The sequence below is a fragment of the Clarias gariepinus genome, chromosome 8 (genome assembly GCF_024256425.1).
Source record: "Clarias gariepinus isolate MV-2021 ecotype Netherlands chromosome 8, CGAR_prim_01v2, whole genome shotgun sequence".
In the NCBI taxonomy this organism is placed as follows: Eukaryota; Metazoa; Chordata; class Actinopteri; order Siluriformes; family Clariidae; genus Clarias; species Clarias gariepinus.
Genome location: NC_071107.1, coordinates 17,326,638 through 17,349,551, shown reverse-complemented (window position 1 = coordinate 17,349,551; position 22,914 = coordinate 17,326,638). Strand labels below are relative to the sequence as shown.

The 22,914-nt window shown below is 38.8% G+C and overlaps 3 protein-coding genes across 3 annotated transcripts; 2 read left to right on the top strand and 1 right to left on the bottom strand.

Moving 5' to 3' along the window:
- Window positions 1-1,828: 1,828 nt before the first annotated feature.
- On the top strand, window positions 1,829-2,918 carry LOC128529343 (DNA damage-inducible transcript 4 protein-like). The gene is made up of 2 exons (XM_053502800.1): window positions 1,829-1,986; window positions 2,093-2,918. The coding sequence occupies exons 1-2, from the start codon at window positions 1,875-1,877 to the stop codon at window positions 2,533-2,535; spliced, it is 555 nt and encodes a 184-aa protein (XP_053358775.1). The 5' UTR covers window positions 1,829-1,874; the 3' UTR covers window positions 2,536-2,918.
- A 454-nt stretch (window positions 2,919-3,372) lies between these two features.
- Window positions 3,373-16,688, bottom strand: dnajb12a (DnaJ heat shock protein family (Hsp40) member B12a). Its single transcript, XM_053502628.1, has 9 exons — window positions 16,533-16,688; window positions 9,999-10,176; window positions 9,715-9,860; window positions 9,428-9,601; window positions 8,114-8,193; window positions 7,760-7,869; window positions 5,613-5,785; window positions 5,267-5,398; window positions 3,373-3,932 (listed from the first exon to the last, which is right to left on the bottom strand). The coding sequence occupies exons 1-8, from the start codon at window positions 16,663-16,665 to the stop codon at window positions 5,274-5,276; spliced, it is 1,119 nt and encodes a 372-aa protein (XP_053358603.1). The 5' UTR covers window positions 16,666-16,688; the 3' UTR covers window positions 3,373-3,932; window positions 5,267-5,273.
- A 135-nt stretch (window positions 16,689-16,823) lies between these two features.
- trmt2b (tRNA methyltransferase 2 homolog B) lies at window positions 16,824-19,376 on the top strand. The gene is made up of 2 exons (XM_053502481.1): window positions 16,824-18,308; window positions 19,243-19,376. Exon 1 carries the CDS (start codon window positions 16,866-16,868, stop codon window positions 18,276-18,278), a length of 1,413 nt encoding a protein of 470 aa, XP_053358456.1. The 5' UTR covers window positions 16,824-16,865; the 3' UTR covers window positions 18,279-18,308; window positions 19,243-19,376.
- The last annotated feature ends 3,538 nt before the right edge of the window (window positions 19,377-22,914 follow it).

Sequence of the window (22,914 nt, the reverse complement as noted above, 5' to 3'; positions counted from 1 at the left end):
GCACACACACACGTGCACAAATACGGGAAGGAGGAAACACACAAAAGGAGACACAAAATGGCCACTCAGACTGAAAGCCAGGTTAAGTAACAAAACTCAGAGTATTTACAGTTTATTGTCTTTAACTGTTTGTTTTTGATTATGTAAAGCTGCTTTGCCACAATGACCATTGTTAAAAGTGCTACACAGATGAAAGTGAATTGAATATAATTAAATTCAACTGTTATGGGTGTTGTATATTCTTTTAAATCACACTGAAACTCAACAGAAATAATGATAAAGCCAGTAAGATTACCTAAAACACGGTTAAAGCAGATAACGTCTGTTAAAATGACACCTTAGATAGTGTTGAATTTTATAACTTAGTTTGAGAATGTCAAACATCTAAAAATCTTTTTTTAAACCCTAAGTGGCACATATGTATGGAAGTCTTGCTGGTGGGTGTGAACAGAAAGGCTTCAGATATCAAACTGTGCATTTGGGTGTCCAGATATGTCAATTGATCATTATTTTTTATGTGCAAATACCATAACCATAAAACATGTGACTCATTTTTACATTTGTTGCTCAGTCAGGTTTGTATACAGGTCGTTGGTTAAAATGAAATTAAATTCAGTTAATCATATTAATTATGTTGTGCTGAAACAAAAGATGTCACTCTATACTGCACAATCCTTAGCAATATAATGTATAAGTTTATTAAAGAAAAAGTAAAACAAAAAATGACTAAAATGCTCTGAGTTTTAAGGCCTACAATATCGCAATCCAACATGGCACTAATTTAAAAGACACAAATTCACACTAACGATGTTAAAGGCTAAACTCGTGTCCAGAGCCCTGAGTGAAACGTGGACTGGGGGTGAGACTGGACGTGTTTTGCGTGAATAAATTCAGTCTAGTCTTAGGCAATATACGCTAGTTTATCCCAATTATACAGGGTGTTGTAATATTTACGACAGTTTCGAATTTGTGCAGTTAGCAGGTTATTATTTCAGAATAGTGCGATAATCAGGTCGGCTACTCAAAGTGTATAAAGAATTGGAGTCGCGGTGTCTACGTGACTTTTTCTACGTTTGTCCAAATTCGGTGGTAGTGGGGGGAGGGGCGGGGTCAAGACAAGACCCCCGCTTTCAGCACAGCGTCGAATTCCAGTACGTTGTGCACGTGCGGTCAAAGCTGATTGGTTCAGAAATGTGACGAGAAAAGAAGGCCAAAATGTTCTCTGAACGAAAGAGCTCACACCTTTTTATTAAACGTAGTTTTACACAAAGTGGCCTTTCACACAAGAACAGACACACAGTAACAGCTTTTATATAAAATCTATTGATTTGTTACATCTGTATCGTTAGGTGTAAAAGGGTATGTTTTTTTTTTTTTACACTTTGATAAATAAAGAATAAAAATTCCTACTAGTATGATTAGTTCAATGTGTTTAACTTCTAAGACGTGTAATATGCGTTCATCAAACAGTTAATTTAATATAAAACCATTTTAACAACGTGGCTACACCATCATCCTCTGTCCTAATCCAAAAAGACCTATTACGCGATGTTTCTCAACTTTTGTCCCAACCTTTTCACACTTGGGATTAAACAGTGACATTTTCTTCACACCCCAAATCACCAACTATATCTCACCCCCTCCGGAAAGTGGGTCGTAAACTGATCAGGCTTTCTAAAAGCCCAAGTGTTTGTGAGAGAGTTGAAACGCTGAGAACGTGCCCTGAAACCTGATTGGCTAAGAAGTTTGACGGGGCGGGGTCACCCAGCACCGGGTTTAAATACCCCGTGGACGCTTTTAAACGTTCGTGGACTTTTTGGTCTGTTCACAACCTCCAGGAAGATCTTACCACAGTTTCATTAAATCCCTTTACTATGGATTATTTACAGTCAGAATCTGGTGTTTCGAAACGCCTTTCATTGGGAAAGGTGGTCCAAAAACTGCTCCATCACACCGATGATATAGAAACGAGGAAAAGAGATTCAGGTATGTTCAGCGCTAACTTCTCCACTTTGTCTTGAAGGTGATAAGGGACACAATGGACTATGTTAAGGTATTGAGTTTAATTAAGTTATGAAATCTTGTCTTTCAGGGTGTTTATCGGTGCTGTCGATGGACGATGACCCGTTGGAAGAGGCTCTGTGTGCAGAGACTGTGTCCAACATGTCTGATGTCCTGAGTGAGAGCAGTGCTGAGCTGCTCGGCTCCTCCAGACTGGAGGTTCCTCATGTCCTGCTCGAGAGGATCAGTCAGGAGCTGCTGCAGCTGGCGGCCACTGAACCCTGCGGTCTTCGAGGAGCCATTATCGATGTGTGCGTGGACAACACCAAGACTCTCCAGAGTGTGGGACAGATATCTGTGGACCCCGATATTGTTCCAACTTTTCATCTCACATTTTCATTGCGCTTGGATCTTGGAGGACTGTGGCCAAAGTTCACGAGTAGACTCAGAAACTCTGTTAAACTCAGCACGGGCTTTACTGTGCTGAAAAGAAAACTGTACAGCCAGGAGGAAGTGTATGTGGAAGAACTATGACATGAAGATGGCACTTCTTTTTAAAAACCTACTCTTATTAGAGTTATATGCTACTTGAACACACTTGACTCTTGACGTGTTTTTTTTCTTATTTAAGAAGTGTACAATTATTAACGTATGGGTTTTACTATACACTTTATTAAGCTGATATAGGGTAAGGTGAGCTAGCAATTTACAATCTGGCCCTATGAAATACTTATCACTTGAGTAATGGCAGCTAAAATGAATCAACGAAGTTACCTCATGAAAGATAATTTTGTGAATTTACTTGTGTAATTTTACAAAAATGTTTAAGTGATTGCACAAATTATTTGTACCAATTTGTACAAATGGGATGAAGTTTACAAATGTTTTATGTTTTTTTTTTATATGAGATTAAATAAAGTGTTCTTTCACCAACAGGAGATACTTGCATGAGGAACACTGACAAAAGAACACTGAATCTGAACTTACTACCAATGATTTGTATTGCTTTATTTTTTATATTTATAAGCCCATAGCTTTGGGCACCTTTGTACAAATAAAACTGCATAATGATGCAAACATTACTGCAATTCCATCCAGTGGTTATTTTTATTTTCTGTTAGATGTAGCACTGCTTTTTCAAATTCGGCATAGAGTCAAACCCTAGTTTCCTTTAACATACTTTAGATATTTATATCAAGTTTTTCCCCACCCGTAAACTAAATACTTGTGGACTCACATTGCGTTGTTAACTTCTTTGGATGCTTCCTTTTTACTCAAATTATGGGAAAATATCTTTTTTTTTTTTTAAAGATTAGTTCTATTTTTTAAACTCTTGCTGCATCTATAATAATTCAATTACTCACACAGGAATAGGTGATAGAATTTTAATAAATACAGGTCAAAATCTTTTCATTAATCTCAACTGCTTCTTAAAAAATCCCTAACAGGCGATCTACAATGATGAATTAAATAAAATGGCAACAATTAAAAACTGAATTTGAAGATCTTCCTGTAAAAAATGAACTGGCTCAGATGATCCAAAGATTTGAGCAGATAACCCGAAGAATTTCATGAATTGCAGAAAACTTGGGTGCATGAAAACATTGAAAGAAAAAAAAAAGGACATTAAGCTTGGAGCATAACTTTCCATTAGGAATAACCTTATTTGTTCATGTTTTACATTCATAAAGCATCATGATTTACTTTCAAATCAACACAATTGTGTTTGTGCTGTTTTTCAGACCTCGGCAATAGCTACACAACAATACCTCACTTTATCTTTATGGGCATTGTTGGAGAGAGGAAAGAAAATTGCCTGCTGCTGCAAGGAGATAGATTATTTGTTTTTGTTTTTTTTAACCACAGCAAATTCCCACTCTAATTTAGGGAACGTTTGGTGAGATTTTAGTTGGTCTTCTTCAATGATCTTCCTAAAAAAAGAAAACAAAAGTAAAAATCATAAACACAAAATTGCCACAGATTGCTAAATCTTATTTTATAAATGCCACTTTCCATTTTTAATAATTAATGCAAAATACAGTACTAAACTGGCTATAATGAATGACAATGATTGTGTGAAAAACAAGTTAATCACGGTCATTATATATGTTATAGCAGCTATGTAAGATGCTTCCCTTACCAGATTTGTTTCTCTCTCAAAGTAAAAAAAGAAAAAGAAAAAGGAAATAAAAATAATAAACTTGCACAGAATTGTACAGAGAAACTTGAGAACTGTCCTGAAGATTCTCCCATTACAAATCAGTGACCACAATGTACTTCAATAATAATTACTTAATGATTATATTTATTTATTTGTTAAATAACCTGAATTTTCTGTTATTAGCTTTAGATTATGTGGGGGATCCACCATACAAATCTCTTATTTTTCTTGCTCTTTCACTACTTGAAAGAGTCTTATCGTGTCCCTGTTTCTTGCTTTTCTGGATTATAGTCTTCAAATTTGGTACTGGTATGTCTAAACACAAATATATATTTTTTAAATCCCTCTCCAGCATACGGAAGGTTTACCAATTTCATTTTGAGTTTTTTGGAAGCTGTTTTCCTGATCCCATAGTTTTATTTTCTTTTTGTTGCTGCTCTCAGCAAACTGCTAGAGACTGCCCTAGGAGATCTACACACTTGCTAATTTAAAGTGCAAGCCTGATGTAACACAACTGTTGCCACTTATCAAGGACTAAGTGTCGACAGCCTTTAAAAAAAAAAAGACAAGACACTTGATTTTACATATTAAGTTAAATACCAAGAATGTTTTTTTCAAAGGGGGTGCAAACTTTATTTTATCTTGATAATTTATGTTGCTTCTGATCAGAAAGAACCATTTGTGCTCGTCAAATGTGCATTAAATATTATGATAATAATAATAAAAATGTTTACTCTTTTTGGCATTTCAAAGTAAAGAGGACAATTTTTTGCACTAAACTTTACATAAGATTTGTTTACTTACATGTATAATTAATGTTATTTCTTTTACAGAAAATGAATTAACCCTTTCTGAATAATCAAACCACAGAACTCAACAGCTCTGTGGTAGAAATGGTTACACTATAAAGATTCATTTTACAATGAAATTCTCCATAATAGCAAGTTTGAAGACATTAAAGCATGCATATTCATATAGAAAAGTAGTTACTTATGAAAACACTGAAACTTAACCAGTACTGTATACATTACAGCCCTATTTAGATTATGTAAAAAATAAAAAATAAAAAAAAAAAGAACTTTTAAGGAGTTCATAAAAACTTACTTGTTTTTCAGTGTCCATGTAAAAGGACTTGAATGTCTGACAGCTTTGAACAACTGGGTGTACCCATCTTCTGGGCCCTTTGGTACAAGTCTGAATCTCCGAAATATCGTGCTCGATACAAAAGCCCTTCCTCTGCAAGTACAAAACTCAATAAATTAATAAAAATATAGAAGTTGAAAACAAGAGCTTTGCAACACTTTTGAGCACTGCAACACAAAATTTGCTCAACCACCATCCATATGCTCATATAAACATGGCTGGTTGTGTTTTTCTAAGATTATGAGACACAAGACTGGCTCCTAATGCTATGGGACACAACTGTATTGCCAATAATTGCTTCACTCACTCTGCTGCTTTTCCTTCCAGCAGTTATTTCGAAGGTTTGAAATGTAATCATCCTCTACATTTTGCTCAATGTTCTTGAGGTGCTTTCCAGTATATTCTTCTAAAAAGTGGTCACCCACATAGTAAGGCACCTTCAGATTAGCTGTTTGCCTCTTGTTTGTGTGCCCTGAGGATCTGCAACATATGAAATGTTATTTGTAATTTGTTCAAAGGACATAGAGTGGGGTCCAAAAGTCTACAAAACACAGACACACAAAAAAAATCCAGTAAGTAGGGAAATGTTGAAATATTTAACACAAAGAAAGTAAATATTTCGAATATTTAAAATTCTGCACTATTTCTAAGTACTAATTTTAAGTAAGCAAATGCATAATATTCACAAACCGCTTTGTACAAAAACCAGATAAAAAAAAAAAAGCTTGTGTTTAAAATACCAAACTGGATCATAAAGGTTTTCACCTAGTTCCAGCAAGTGCACACAGTCATTAAAACAAAAAGAGGACACATTAAATATTAAGTAATTCTGAAATTTGTGTAAATATTTTTAAAGATTTTATTTTACACCCAAGTTGGCGACAATACTAATTCATTTCACTTTTGAAATTGTGACCTCAGACTATAAAATATAAAAGCTGATTATTTACAAACAAGGCAGACTATTTAGTTTCCTGTGTAGTAATCAAACATTGTTTATTTTTTTTACATTATACTGAACAAAAATATAAACGCAACACTTTCGTTTTTGCTCCCATTTTTTATGAGATGAACTCAAAGATCTAAACCATTTTCTACATACACAAAATAACCATATCTTTCAAATATTGTTCACAAATCTGTCAAAATCTGTGATAGTGAGCACTTCTCCTTTGCCGAGATAATCCATCCCACCTCACAGGTGTGCCATATCAAGATGCTGATTAGACAGCATGATTATTGCACAGGTGTGCCTTAGACTGGCCACCTGTAAAAGGCTACTTTGAAAGGTTCAGTTGAATCACACAGCACAATGCCACAGATGCCACAAGCATTGAGGGAGCGTGCAATTGGCATGCTGACAGCAGGAATGTCCACCAGAGCTGTTGCTCGTGAATTGAATGTTCATTTCTCTACAATAAGTCGTCTCAAAGGTGTTTCAGAGGATTTGGCAGTACATCCAACCAGCCTCACAACCGCAGACGAGTTTTAACCACACCAGCCCAGGTCCTCCACATTCAGCATGTTCACCTCCATGATCGTCTGAGACCAGCCACTCAGACAGCTGCTGAAACAATCGGATTGCATAACCAAAGAATTTCTGCACAAACTGTCAGAAACAATCTCAGGCAGGCTCATCTGCATGCTCGTCGTCCTCATTGGGGTCTCGACTTGACTCCAGTTCTTCATCGTAACGGATTTTGACAGATTTGTGAACAATATTTGAGAGATATGGTTATTTTGTTTATGTAGATAATGTTTCTTCGAGCAATCTTTGAGTTCCTCTCATTAAAAATGGGAGCAAAAACAAAAGTGTTGCGTTTATATTTTTGTTCAGTATACTTATATTAATAAGTAATATATAGAAACTTTATTGTTTTAGTATAGCACTGTGCAACAGTCCTAAGTCACACTTTATTTATTCATATTTTGCTTCCAAAGAGGCAGACGGTATGTTATTTTAATGTAGTCTTGAGGAATAATTTTTCAGGCATTCAGAAGGACATTGTTGGTTCTCAATTTTGGCAAGTTCATATTCAGGTTTTTATTTTAGTGGTACCTGACAAATTTCAGAGGAATGTTTTTGGTTTATTACGTTACACAGTGACATGAATAATTCAAGCACAAAAATTAACTTAAGGCATGAGCTAGTGGGAAAAGGTGCAGATGATGACAGATAATCAAGCCAGTGATTAGTATACTGGTGTTGCTGAATGCCGAGTGAGGTAGAGAGAGGTAAAATAAGGCTGCTGCTAAGGATGTTGCATAGTTTTTTAAAATTGTGTCTTAGGGCACCTTGCAGCATGTCACAATAAAACATTTAATCTCATTTCTTTCATTCAATTTACATAATTTAATTTTATATGGGGTGACTTTTACACAGTATTATATATGAAAGGAAGTGGGAAAGTTAAGTATATGCTTTTAAAACGTAAGACATGCATGCAGACTCACGGCCTGTGACTTAGACTGTAGGGAGGGCTGGACACCATCAACTGGCTAAGGGCTGAAACTACAATGAGGATGAGAATGGGCATCAGCTGAACAAACAGTGCAAGGCTTCCCTATATTGGAAAAATAAATTTACCAGAATCAGTTAAACATTGCATTGCTTTTATTGTTTAAGAATTAGCTTGTGACAGGACATCTGGCACAATTAAATTCCATTATACAAATTAATGAAAAAATACTGTTGTTTTGAAAGAAATTGTGCCAAATTGCTTTAAATGCACTACCTACTGTATTGCTTTTAATACACCCACCAGTTTTTTTCCCACCTAGAGGCCATAACATTTTTTGGTTACTTACATCTCTCCGTTGTTCTCTTCGTTCATGCCTCTGGGCGTGTCCATATCTCATCCTCCCATTACTATAAACATGGACATTACCTGGAAGAGGTGAAAGGATTTATGATGCAAACACTTGAATATTTGAATTTATTTTTGACAAAGTTTTTATTGCTCATTCGTAACATACTTCTATTACACTTCTCTGTAGCTCTCAATCGGTTTTCAGAGTCTCTGGGTAACAGCTAGAATTAACGTATCAGATTTAATTAATTTATACTGCTTGTTATTGTTTCAATTAGAACAGTACATCCCTATTTCTGTTTAGACAGTATAGATTTTAGCTTATAGCGTGTGTGTGTGTCAAACATTTACCTTCTGCTGAAAAAAAAAGAATGAACTGAACTAACGCATAGGATGATAAACGCAACATAAGAAGAAAATGTAATGGCTTGACACATGCGCATTGAGGGACACAGAGACGAAGCAAATTCGAAACAGGTCATCGGAATGACCCTGCCACCAGCTTACAATCGGCTGGTACTGTCCCTTCTCTAGCCTCTGATTGGCTGCAATATCACAGCATTGAGATACTGAGAACGCACAGCAGACCGAATGGAAATATAATTTGAGAACGCACAGGTAAGAGTTGCAAAAATATGATCTGACCGCAAAACACAATTTTAAACTTATATCTCACAGCATCCATTTAAATATCGTTATATTTACTTATTTATATCCCCTGCCCCATCTACCATTTGTAAAGACAGCCCACAGTGGTCACAAATCACACTCTCAGTTAAGTATTAGATCATTCTAATAGTACAAACCCCACCCAATCGCTTTCACAGCATGTCCTCAGGCATAACTTCACACTTGATTAAAGTTGCCATAAGGTAGTAAAAATAATTGCTTTGTTGTAGCCTGTGCCTTCCCTGTCACAATCCATGTTTTTAAATATCAGTAGAAGAAAATATATAACACGTTAATATTAAGCTGTCCTTTGAAGCTAATTCTATGTGAAAACCCTGCAAGGTGGTCATAATGCAGCACATTTCATTTTCCAATTTACGGTCCCCTATTACAGCGGGACCGTGTGTCTTTTATTATTTTTATTTTTTCACATGAGTAAAAATAGTACATCTAATTTATTTCCTCTCATGCAGCAAAGAACATCATTAAGGTTCAAACATAAGCTTCAGGTCATGTATCAATTATTTCATATATATTATAATATCATCCAGGCTTAGGCGCCACTGCTGTTTTTCTGTTCCTAAATTTTTATAAATGGCTTTAGCATATCTAGAATATGCCACTTCCAAAATTGTTCACTTACTTGATGGGAATCCACCTCCAAAGAACATGTTGAAGAGATCCTCAGGTGAAATATCTGCCTCAAAACCATGGTGAGAATGGCCATGACGTGAATGGTGAACTTTCTCCTCACCATAAAGATCATACTGCTTCCGCTTCTCTGTGTTACTAAGTATGGCATACGCATTCCCAATAGCTTAAAAAAGACAGAATAAAAGTCATAAGGACTTGTTCGAGAACAATAAATACAGATGGCAATTAATTTATACCAGAAATAAGCTGATGGTTAAAAGCATTGACATGACATACCTTTAAATGCCTCGGTAGCACCCGGAGCATGGTTTTTATCAGGATGGAATTTTAAAGCCAGTTTTCTATAAGCTTTTTTCAGATCGTCATCCGACACATCTTTACTGACTCCCAAAATCTCGTAATAGTCTTTGCACTTCTTTATCCTGCATCATAGGAAGGGAAAAACCAATAGAAAACATTACCAGCTAGCAGCAAACTATTACAATTAATCACGTAATGCTTAAAACAGCTTTCAAAACCATTGCAGACGTATAGAACATTGTAGTCAAAAGTAAACACACTGTTTCACTGCATCCAGTTGTTCTGTTGTGTATGACTTGGCTCCATCTGTAGCACCGTCTTCTGATTTCTCCGCTGCATCACTGGTGGCTCGGTGTCGAACTCCACTACCCTCGTTTTCTCCACAGTTATTATTACTGCCATGTGCATTTCCATTCAGAGCTATAGATTCTAATAAACCTAAAATAGCAAGTTCAAGTATACAGATAAGAGTCAGGTTATCATATTTACAAGTTAACCTAAAAGCAAAGCTAACTTACCCTTACTAAATAGTAGGGATGGGAATCACTAGGGACCACTTGATATAATATTATCACCATACCTAGGTACCGATTCTACTTAAATTGCAATTATTAAAGCATCATCACTTGTTACAAGTCAAAACAACCTAGCATGCAGGATGCTGTGCTGCTTGCTAATGTGTAAACAGTCTAAAGTGCACCACCTGTAGGTTTATAGAGGAACTGTAACATTTTACCACCTCAAATGCAAATAAACAGAGTAAAATGTAATCTTGGTTAAATTTGGAGTGGTAAAACTTTTTTTTTTTTTTTTTACAATTTTAAACCCTAAAAAAATTTCATAATCAATTAATTGTATCCCATTCCTTATAACCTTAGTTTTCTCACTTAAAAACCAACGGCAGTATTTAAACAAATCAAACATATTTCAAATATACTCAGCAAAAAAATAAATGTCCTCTGACTTAACTGTTTTTACTTTCAGTAAACTTAATGTGTAAATATTTGTATGAACACTAAAAGAGTCAACACCATAAGACATAAATTAAAAATGTTTCACAATGTGTCCCTAAATGAAGGGAGGCTCAAAATCAAAAGTACCAGTCAGTATCTGGTGTGGCCACCAGCTGCTTGAAGTACTGCAGTGCATCTCCTCCTCATGGACTGCCTATTGCAGACAGTCTGAGTGCTGATGGAGGGATTGTGAGTTCCTGGTATGACTCGGGCAATTGTTGTGGCCATCCTGTACCTGTCACGCAGGTGTGATATTCGGATGTACCGATCCTGTGCAGGTGTTGTTACATGTGGTCTTCCACTGCGAGGATAATCAGCTGTCCTTCCTGTCTCCCTGTAGCGCTGTCTTAGGCGTCTCATAGTGCGGACATGGCAATTTATTGCCCTAGCCACATCAGCAGTCCTCATGCCTCCCTGCAGCATGCCTAATGACGTTCACGCAGATGAGCAGGGACCATGGGCATCTTTCTTTGAGTGTTTTTCACAGTCGGTAGACAAGTCTCTTTAGTGTCCTGCGTTTTTAGAACTGTGACCTTAAATGCCTACTTTCTGTAAGCTGTTAAGGTCTTAACGACCATTCCACAGGTGCATGTTAATTGATTATGGTAAATTGAACATGCATGGAAAACATTGTTTAAACCCTTTACAATGAAGATCTGTAAAGTTATTTGGATTTTTACAACATTATTGTTGAAATACAGCCCTAAAAAATTTACGTTTCTTTTTTTTTGCTGAGTATATAGGAGGGTTTAATTGAGCAGCATGTATCTCCGTCATCCGACATAATTAATATTTCTAAACTTCGTGACAAAATGTAAAAATAGTACAGGGCTATCTGTAGCACTATAAAGTAATTGACATTTTACCAAGTCAAGTGCCTTCAAAATCTCAAAACTCAACTTGACAGTGAATGGCTGCGAGCAACTGCAGTTCCCTTTTAGTCAATTCACTTAGTACAACACATATTGTATGGGATATCACACCCTCTCGTTTCCTATCTGAAGCCACCTTTATTCTTGCTATAAAGGCAGGCAAACCTGTGGTGACGTAGGTGTAGCCCCGCCTACACCTATAAACCATAGTCGCCACGGTTGACCCTCAGTTCTTACGCTCTTCACCTCGCTGTAAACACCTTTTCCGTAGAGTTTTCTAGGTGCTGTTAGTTAAGTCTACATTTTACTTTACAAGACTGCGCTTAAAATCAGCTTAACTGCTCTTGTTGGTGTTAGCGACAGCAGCCTCATTTTGGTGAGTCGTCTACCCGCGGAGCGCTGACTTTTAAGTTCACGGTCAGTCGGAACATTAGCGACATCTCAGTTTAGTTGGCTTCTGTTTAGCTGTGCTAACAGTGCTAGCTGGCATGAGCATGAAAGCTAATGTGGCAAAGAAGAGGTCCGCTTTTCGCCCCTGTCCTCAGGAGTGGGGCTTCTCCTTGCACGAGAAGGACCAACACGAAGCGTGCCCCGTCTGTCTGGGGATTCTCCATGCTAGGAGAGCGCTAGCTGAGCCCGAGTCATGTGCGCTTTATCGCCAGCTCCAGCGTTCAACGCTGGAAAAACGGGTCACGTTCGTGGAAAGAATCATGGGGAGAAATACGGTCGCTCAGCAGGACCCCCTCCTTTCCGAATTAGCAATCCCAGCTTCGCCTGTGTCTGCTGACGAGTAATTATCGTCAGAAGTCCCCACACTTAGCTGGGCGGACCAGATGGAGTATCTCGAGGGGTTTGCTCGACATCGGCCTAGAAATGCATGGCTTGTCGGAGGACGAGCATGAAATTTTGCCGCCCGCTCAAAGCTCCGCTGCTACTGCGTTAGCCGCTCGGGACAACACTTAATTTTTTGCTCTCTACGCCCGAGCGGCCGAGAAGCTGGAGGTGGAGTGGCCCTCCCCACAGCCGGCTCAAAAACCGTCAAGGTTCACAGGATTTTTTCTTCCTCCTGAACCGACAACCATGAAAAACTGCTTGCCTAAGTTTCCCGACTTTGTCGGCGAGTATCAGTGCCTGGTTACGGACAGTATTTGGAATTGGACGGAGCTGAGAAAGCAGGACTAGTTAGCCCACCGCCAATGGAGCCATCTTTGGCTGCTTATTTGGCACCCTCGCATAATCATGGAGTGTCTGGCCCTACTGTCCTTCCGTCCAAACGCTGTAGATTCTCCTCTGCCCAGCTGGAAAAGATTTACCGTGCTCAAACAGGCACTGCTTGTGCGCTCAACTCCGCTACGCTGCTGCAAACATATCAGGCAATGTGTTTGGCAGAGCTCGGCTTACTGGTGCCTCAGGAGAACCCGTTCTGTGCGCTGCTTAACGAGGTCAGGACCGCAACAGACTACATTTTGCGCATGTCTCGTTGTGCGGCTCTTTCCCTCGGAAGAGGGATGGCGAGCGCAGTGGTAGCACAGAGACATTTATGGCTCACGCTTTCTGACATTCCAGATAGAGACAGGGCCTACTTGGATGAACCTCTGTCTGCTGAGGGTTTGTTCAGCCAGTCACTCGATGCCATTTAGGCAAAGTTTGACTTCAGGAGGAAACAGGCTGAAGCATTGCGAGACATCATTTCGCGACGAGAGGTGAAGCCCAAACAGGCTCGAAGCATGATCACTCCGTGGTCACCTCATAAAAGACCACCGCCGGCAGCTAGCTCGAGCTCTCGGCCGGTGAAGCAACAGCCTCCCAGGCAAAACCCGACGGCAGTCGGCCTGGGGTATGAGCCCCCCACCGCGCATCCAGAAGGATTCAGCGACTAGAAGGAAGAATCCTCACTCCTCCTAGCTCAGCTTTTAAAGGGAGAGGAGCTCTGGCAGCAGGGAGACACTGTTTCTCCTCTCTCAATGCCGCCAAAGAGGCCGCTATGTTATGTTCAGGGAATCAGTACCAAACGGCGCTGATGTAATCAACTGTTTATATGCGCTTATGTGATCAACTGTTTATCTGCTTTGCCAGTCCAGTAAAGGGTAAAGCGCTGTCTAAACAGCGGCTTTCCCATTGGATTGTGGAGGCTATTTCATTAGCTTATAGCAGTAAGGGTGTTCCATTGCCTCTGGGTGTGAAAGCACATTCAACGAGAGCTACGGCAACATCATGGGCGCTGTTCAAAGGAATGTCCGTGGGTGATATTTGCGCGGCAGCCAGTTGGTCCTTACCACACACTTTTGTCCGGTTCTACCGACTCGATATAACGGCCCCCTCGGTGGCTCATTGTGTCCTCTCTGCGGGGTTCATGATGCAGTAGAGTAGCTATCAAGGTTCTTGTGGCTAACTTTGGTAGATGCTCGGCAGGGAGTGAATATATGTCCCATACAATATGTGTTGTACCGATTGAATTGACTGAAAGGGAACAAATGGTTATGACTATAACCTTTGTTCCCTGAAGGAGAGAAACGAGGTACAACACATTGCTGCCCCGCCTCACAGTTACGCTTGGCGAAGAGTGGCTGTCGAACTGAGGGTCAACCGTGGCAGCGATGGTTTATAGGTGTGGGCGGGGCTACCCGTACGTCACCACAGGTTTGCCTGCCTTTACGACGTGAATAAAGGTGGCTTCAGCCAGGACACGAGAGGGCGTGATATCCCATACAATATGTGTTGTACCTCGTTCCTTTCCTTCAGGGAACAGAGGTTATAGTCATAACCATTTGTTTTCATCGTAGGGATTCTAACATACATAATTTTAGACTAGTTAGTGATCATGTTGTTTTCAGACTTGTGCTAGCATGTACAATGAGTGGGTTTGAGACTAATTCACTCTCAGAGTTCGGAGAAAAAGCTAATTAGAGGTTTTTAACATGTGCGATCTTTAATAATGCAACACAAAAATGCATCTCTGTTGCATCACTCGGAATCTTCTGCACTCAATCACCAGTTATGGCCAATCAAAGTGAAAACCAGCCGATCCTGGTCACTGGCTGATCGTCCAGGTCATTTTTATTATAAATGTCAAAAACTATTTTGAAGTTAGTGTAAAATGCCCACAAAAAAGGCTATTTTTTTATTGATTATATTTTGGGGATTATTACATGAAAAGCTGAAAATTTTTATTACGTATTGGGGTTTATTTCAGTTGCGGGTTTGTCATGCATAAATGTTGTACTATACAGAACAGACCGACATTTTCACCATTTCAGCTAATTAAATATAAGTATGCCCTTTTCTGTCTCATCTAAGAGATGACTGACTGAGGGGGCTGAGATTTGAAGACTGAAGACCGCAGGACTTACCAGGAAAATGTTTGCCAATCCATAACGCTCTGTACTGTTTACATCAAACAGTATGACTCAGAGCACTCAGCTTGTTTATACCAAAATTCAGAAACCCTCAATAAACACTGGAGCTACTAAACTTGATTTGCCCAATTCAGTCTACAGCAGTTACATGAATACATTGGATTGTTCATTGTATATAAGAAAGCAGAGAGTACAATTAATTTACTGGGTACACAGTTCAGCCATAACATCATAACCACTGACAGGTGAAATGAATAACATTGAATATCTTGTTACAACGGCACCAGGCAGCAAGCAAACATTTTGTTTGTAAAGTTAATGTGTTGAAAGCAGAAAAGGATTGGTATTACTTAATGGAGTGAGCCAAACTGTGATGGCTAAACAAATAGGTCGACTCCAAAGCTGCAGATCTTGTGGAACGTTCACAGTCGGCAGTGGCCAGAACCTCCCAAAAGTGTTCCAAGTAAGGAAAAGAAGTAAACCAACAACTGGGTTGTGGGTGGCCACGGCTTATTGATGCACATAGAGAGTGAAGGTTGGCACATGCAATAAGAGTGCTCTTAAATTGCTGAAAATGTTAATGCTGGTTCTGATAGAAAGGTACCAAAACATATAGTGTGTCACAGTTTGTTGTGTATGGGCGGAATAATCATAGACTGGTCAGGGTGCTCATGCTGACCCGTGCCCACCACCAAAAGTGACGACAATGGGCACATGAGCATCAGAACTGGACTAAAGAGCAATGAGATGAAAACGGCCTGGTCTAATGAAACACATTTTCATTGACATCATGTGGATGGCCGAGTATGTGTGCATTACATACCTGGGGAAGCGCAGCACCAGGATGCACTATAGGAAGAAGACAAGCTGGCAGTGGCAGTGATGTGGATGTTACTTTTGCACAAACTTAACCACTATTGCTGATCAAGTACAACCCTTTTATAGATGCAGGCTTTCCTCATCACAGCAGCCTCTTTTATCCGCATAATGCACCAACACACTGCAAAAATGCTTTAAGGATAGTTTGAGGAACACAACAACAATTTCAAGGTGTTGACTCGATTTTCAGATCTGAGCATGTGTGGGATGTGCTGGAAAAACAAGTCAGCTCCATGGAGGCCCCACCACACAACTTACAGGGGTTTAAGGAAGTGCTACTAACAGCTTGGTGTCTGGTACCACAACACACCAGGTCAAGACTGTTTAACAGTAAAAGAGGGACCTATTTTCAATATTATGCGGGTGGTCATACTGTTATGGCTGATTAGTGTAAAAAGCTGGCGTATTAAACTACACAATACAGTACAAGTCCAACAGCTTAGCTGGATTTTTCGCCCTGTTCTTGACATTCTGACTAATGACAGAGGTCGTATCATATCAGTGCAGCAAATTAGTCAAAAATGTAAAGGTCAAAAAGTACTGTATAGGGCTGCATGCATACATAACAGGTTAGACAATAAGATGCTGGTTAACGTTAGCTAACGGGCTAGCTCATAAACGTTAGCGACAGCGTTAGCTCTCATATGTAGGGTATTCGAAACACATTCTCTTACGTTGTGCCTTTTGTGTGGGAAACAGTTTCTGTGCCTTCTCCAGGAATCTTCGAGCTTTGTCCGGTTGGTTATTTCGCAGCGCCGCGATAGATATCTCTATGCAGCGTTCCGCTTCGTCCTTGTTTGATTCCATTGCGACAGCGGAACTGAAACGGTTTTCGGGCTCAGCATAATGACGTGACACACACACTGGGCGCAGAAAGAATGCGTCACGAGGCATTCCTAACGTGCGCGAGGACTGCAGAATAACTCAGAGTACAAGAAAAAAACTCCACTAAGGGAAAGATTTCCTAGACATTAATTCTGTAAGACTTTACAAACATTATAAGTCAAATGTTGCCAGGAGTGTTTAAATGTGCTGGGCATCTGCTAAAAGTCTCTGTCAGCTTTATAACACCTAAACACAGTTTGGTGTGTGTGAGCAGTACTGGAAAGAGAAGGAGAAAAAAGAAATCCTGGCTTTTAGATGGAAAAACTATGTCGCTGGAGGAAAGACTAGCTGATACTGTGACACCTTTATGGAGACTGAGTTATGATGAGCAGCTTCAATGGAAACAAGAGCGACAGCACAATATCCTACTCCAGATGGCAAATCACCTGGCACAAGACTCATCTCTTTCAGCCAGTAAGGAAGAGGTCCCGTTTCCAGTACTGAGCATAGTCCCTTCGCCAGTGAGGGATGGCTACCGTAATAAGTCCACCTTCTCAGTCAACAGAGGAATCGATGGAAATCCAAAAACTGTCGGGTTCTACATTGGCACTGGGAAAGGTAGAAACATTGTCTGTATTCATGGTGATCATCTACTTAACATGCCACCAAAGCACAATCTAGTGGCCAGGTGTTATGAGGATTTTATACGTGCTTCACCACTAAAACCTTGTCTTTTATTTCATGATGGAGGACATTGGAGAGAAATTACAGTGAGAACAAACTCTGCTGGTAACACAATGGCCATAGTATATTTTCATCCACAAACTCTAAGTTCTGACGAGATTAATGTTCATAAAGCATCTCTAGTAGAATACTTTACAAAAGGTCCAGGAAGAGTTTGCCAGCTGGACTCTATTTATTTTCAGGAAAGCTCCATGACTCGATGCAGTCATGAAGTCTCTCCCTATCAGCTGCTGTATGGGGAGCCCCATATTTATGAAGAGGTCCTTGGTTTCAAGTTCCGCATCTCTGCTGATTCCTTCTTTCAGGTGAACAGGGGTGCGGCAGAGGCCCTGTACACGACAGTTGCAGAGCTGAATAAGGCCAGTGAAAAGGGCACATTGCTGGATGTATGCTGTGGTACAGGAGCTATTGGTATTTCATTATCCCCAAGATTAAAGAAGGTCATTGGTATTGAACTAATTGAGCAGGCTGTACAAGATGCGAAATATAATGCAACACTAAATGGTGTTCAGAACTGTGAGTTTCTATCAGGAAAAGCTGAACTTGTTCTTCCTAAACTGATACCCGCAATGCAGTGTGAAGGAGCACTCACAGCTGTTGTGAATCCATCCAGGGCAGGTCTACATTATAGAGTCATCCAAGCCCTAAGGAATCATCCTGACATACAGAGACTCATTTATATTTCATGTAAGCCAGAAGGAGAAGCATTGCGAAATTTCAGAGAGCTTTGCGGAAAGACCACTTTAAAGAGAAATCTCACTGGAGTGGCCTTTGCACCGAAGCTTGCTGTTCCTGTGGACATGTTTCCACACACCCCCCACTGTGAACTAGTGCTTGTTCTGGAACGATAAATATCTGTGCCTCATTTCTGAGCAAAAAAGGTACATGCTGTTTATTTAATCAGAAACACCCAATTAGAATTTACTTTCTTTTAGTGCCCGATTGGCTGGTTTTGTGGCACATATATTTTGCCAATTACATGTGCTCAGAAATGTCCACTAGAAGGAAACACTAACTTAATGCTGTAAATCAGGGCTCTCCAAATCCAGTCCTGGAGTGTCCAACACGGTTTTGTGATTCTTCTTCTCAAACACAGCTGATTTAACTAATCTGTTAATTATTAGGTTCAGTGGGTGTGTTTAGGTGTTGGTGAATTACAAACTGTGCTGGTCACTGGCCCTCCAGGACTGGATTTGGAGACCCCTGCTGTAGATAAACAATGAGGAGTAATAAACTATTTTATGTCAGTAATAAACTGCTATAACATATCACACAATACCAGTCAAAAGTCTGGACTAAGTTTTCTACATCCTAGAACAATAAAAAAAAAATTCAAAGCTATGAAATAACACATGGCATAAGGAATGTGGACCATATGGAACGGCTACAACAGTCAGTGGTTTTAAGACGTGAGGGTCAGCTGTGCTGAAGCAGTTCTTGCAACAGTATTGTCAAATGCATTTGCAAAACCCATGAAGCTGATGAATCTGGCTCTCATTAAGACCATCACAGAAGAGTAAAGCCAAAACTTACCCCTGCCACAGAAAAGTTCCTTTAGTGTTACCAGCCTCAAAAATCACAAATTAATAGTACCTTACAGAGCATAAGTAAATCAACTGTTCAAAGGTGAAATTTGCATCTTTTGGATACCTTCAGCATTGTTTTACTACTGTATGTAGGAAGAAATAAGAATCAGGAAAGATATTGGAATTAGAAGGTGTGTCCAAAATTTTTGACTGGTACAGTGTTTAATTTATTTTTCTGGTCTGGTCTGCTGTGTTATAAAATGTGCTTTGTGTTTTCTACATAAACAAGATTGTTGACCTGCACAAGGCTGGAATGGGCTAAAAGACTTTCAGCAAGATGCTTGGTGAAAAGGAGACAACTGTTGTAGCGATTACTCGCAAATGGAAGAAATAGAAAAAAATCCTGAATTGCCCTCGACCTGAAGCTCCATGCAAGATTTCATAGAGAGAGATAGAATAAATGTAATAATTATATTGGAATTTTATAGTATTGTCATAATTTTTTTTTATAAAATTTGTTATAAAATATATCTGATCTTCCTCAAGTCAAGACTATATTAATTTGAACTGTTTGGAAAAAATAAATCACTACATCTGTTTTTTTTTGTTGTTGTTGTTTTTTTTTTTTTTTGCAGTTATAGGGCACTGCATATCATCATGAAAAAATCATCCCAACTGTAAAGTATGGTGGAGGAAAGATCATGATTTGGGCCAGCTTGCTGTTATAGTAGGGAAGATTTTTTTTTTTAAATCTTCAGGAAAATGTGAGAACTTCTGTACATCAGGTGAAACTTTGTAGAAGTTGGGTGATGCAACAGGACAGTGACCTAAAACTGGAGCTAGTCCATAATCGAATGGCGTTAGAAAAGCAAACTCTGCCTTCTGGAGTGGCCAAGTCAGAGCCCAGATTGGGGTCAACCAGATCAACATTGTTTGAAAGATCAACATTTTTTATGTTGTTATTTGAGGCACTTTGTCAATATCCTTGACTTCAGATCACACAAATTAATGCAGGAAACCATAAAATTTCATACGGTTCACATACTTTCTCTTGACAATATACTGTATATTGTGGCGTGGGCGGGGCGGCGGCTGACGACCAGCATGCCTTGCAGGAATGTCGGTGTATTCACCATGATGGGGAAAGGTGTTTGGGTTAGTGACTTCGGCCCTGTTGTGTGTGTGTTGAGGTGTGTGATGTGTGAAATGTGCTCTAGTTCAGGCTGATGCTGAATTAGATGTAGGCTCCTGAGTGAAGGTGCTGCTCATGCCATACCTGCTGTGTGCTAAATAAAGTACTCCCAGCCATTGCATTGGGCAGCAAATAAGCTCACTCATCTCTCCAGCATTCTTTCCGGCGTAAAAACGCTACAATATTTTTCTGTATGTATCCAGTTATATCCTTTCTTTAGACAAGTTCTAACTTTTTTAATATGTTGCAAAAAGATCAGATGCAATATTCTGTATCCTTGAGCCCAAATTTTAACCTAATGCTGAATCCTTTAGGCCACTTTCCATAGGTACAATGTCTTGGTTTTAGTATATGTATGATACGATTATAAGGTTTATATGTACAGTATTTTTGTTGCTTTTTATAGTAACATTTTAATATTAGAGTGCTCTGATTAAGGGTATCATATAAATGGAGTTTTTCTTCCCTGATGGTACAGGACTCAAATTGTAAAAGAGTGGTTCTGGGAGCATGAGGAACAATTTTCACACATGAACTGGTCACTACATTTTGCACTACAACTAAAGCTGAAGGTGATTGAATAAAATCTTAGTGTATCAAGTGTGTTTTTTTAAAAAAAAATTATCCACTTTGGAAAGGTTTTCACATCTTATGTTTCATACTCATCCATGGATTCCATATGGATTCACATTCTTTTTTTCTCTTATCATTTTACACACAATTTTGCATAATGATAAAGCACAAACAAACTTTTACAACTTCTGAGGTTGTGTTTGCCTAATACCAATACCCTTTATGATCAAATTATTTTTATTAGATTGTTACACAAAAACAGATAGAATTAAAAAAGGACATATTAACTTTTAGACACAACCCTATTAAGTAAAAAATTTAATTATGCAACATATAAATAAAAACACTACCTGGACTACTCTAAAGGACATCCAGGACCAACTACTGCAACCACAGACCAACTGCTGATGCAAGACCTAGAACATCCTGTACTTAAATCTTGTCGTGTCTGTATCAATCCTGAATTAGTTATCGGCCGTGGCGGTTCTACACTGAATTGCTTCCTGGGCGAGACTCCCTCCTGGCACCCCAGGCCACTTACCAACTTGACAAATTTTCACATTTTGTACACACCACACATTTTATTGTAGTAATACTATATGTCATTCCGTAACAGACCAATTTTGGCAAAAAAAAAAATATATATATATACTCTGTACAAACAAATATTATTTAAAAAAATATTTTAAATTATTAAGAATAATATACAAATATAAAAATATTTTAGAAGTCCCTGGAACAGGACGCAGTTGAAATTGACATCAAAAGACTGTTTTCTACAATATTACTCTTAAAAATTGCAAATTTAAATAAACATGCCCTAACATGCTTATTAATCTAATCTAATCTAAGGGAAAAACAATTAGCTCCTTGGTTAATGTACTGCCTCAAATTATATGCTTTGTCACATAACAGAGTTATAGCAAATGTAAAATGTCTTTTAAACTATCTACACATATGTAAATTACACTGGCTATGTACAGTATACTGTAAATATATTGTAAATACATTGGCTATAGCCAACATTAACATAACCAATAGAAATAAATAACTTTATGTACTTGCAACAGTTTTGTTGCAAAGCATAATTTTGTGGTTAAATTTAATTAGATCTCATGTTGTATACAGTGCTAAAAAAAAACAATAGAACCCTGCCCAAAAATAATAGAAGATGTAATGGATTTAATGGTTATAATGGGAATTGTATTGGTTTTAATGGTAAGTATAACAATGCCTGCTGGTATATGATGGATTCTATTGGTGGGTGGAATAAGGAATCTTGTAATAGTTTCACTGGAAAAAGTTAATGGTTCATAATGGTATTTAATAGAAACAATTAGAATTTCTGTAATAGTTTGTATATTAGGCTTTTATTGTGTTATTTATTTTAGCATGGTAAGCATAGCAAGCATCATAAGCAAGAAGGCAAACAAACCTAAGAGTCAACGTTATACCACTAATTAACATAATGACATGAATACCTTAATCATACAGAGAGAACATTGTTACAAACTCTTATCTTTTGCCTGTTTCTCCTCATCTTCTTTTTTTTTTCCCCTAAATTGGGCACCTGACAGCATTGGCCTTTTTATCTCCATCGCTGTGTTTACTTTGTAATCGACGATTCGACAATCAACAGATTTCCCTCAACGCTGTCACCCACGACCAGAAGTCAAGACTAAGCCAAATCACCTCCACATCATAATCGTTTTTATTACCTATTTTTATTAGCCATTTCACACAATTAAATGAATGAAAAAAGTGATTCTTATTGGTCTGTGTTTATAATATTTTGAATGAAATCTGCGTTATTTGTAAGAAGGCGTCACTGACATAATTTAGCCCGGGTCCCTCCTTGTCTGCTTTATTTGGGAGAGGTAAACTGTACTCTACATCAGACCAAATGATTTTGTTTCTCAAGGTCTTAGAGTTGTTCTGGGGCTTCTTTGGCAAACCCCCAGGCTCTCAGGTGTCTTTTAGTGAGGAATGGCTTCTGTCTTACCGTTCTACCATGAAGGCCTGATTGGTAGAGTGCTGCGGTGATTGTTGTCTTTCTGTAAGGCTCTTCCTTTTTCACAAGGGAACTCAGGAGCTCTCACAATTATAGTGACCCTTGGGTTCTTGGTTACCTCTCTGACCAAGGACCTTTTTTTCACAATTACCCAGTTTGCTTGAGCAGTCAGATCTGAGAAGACT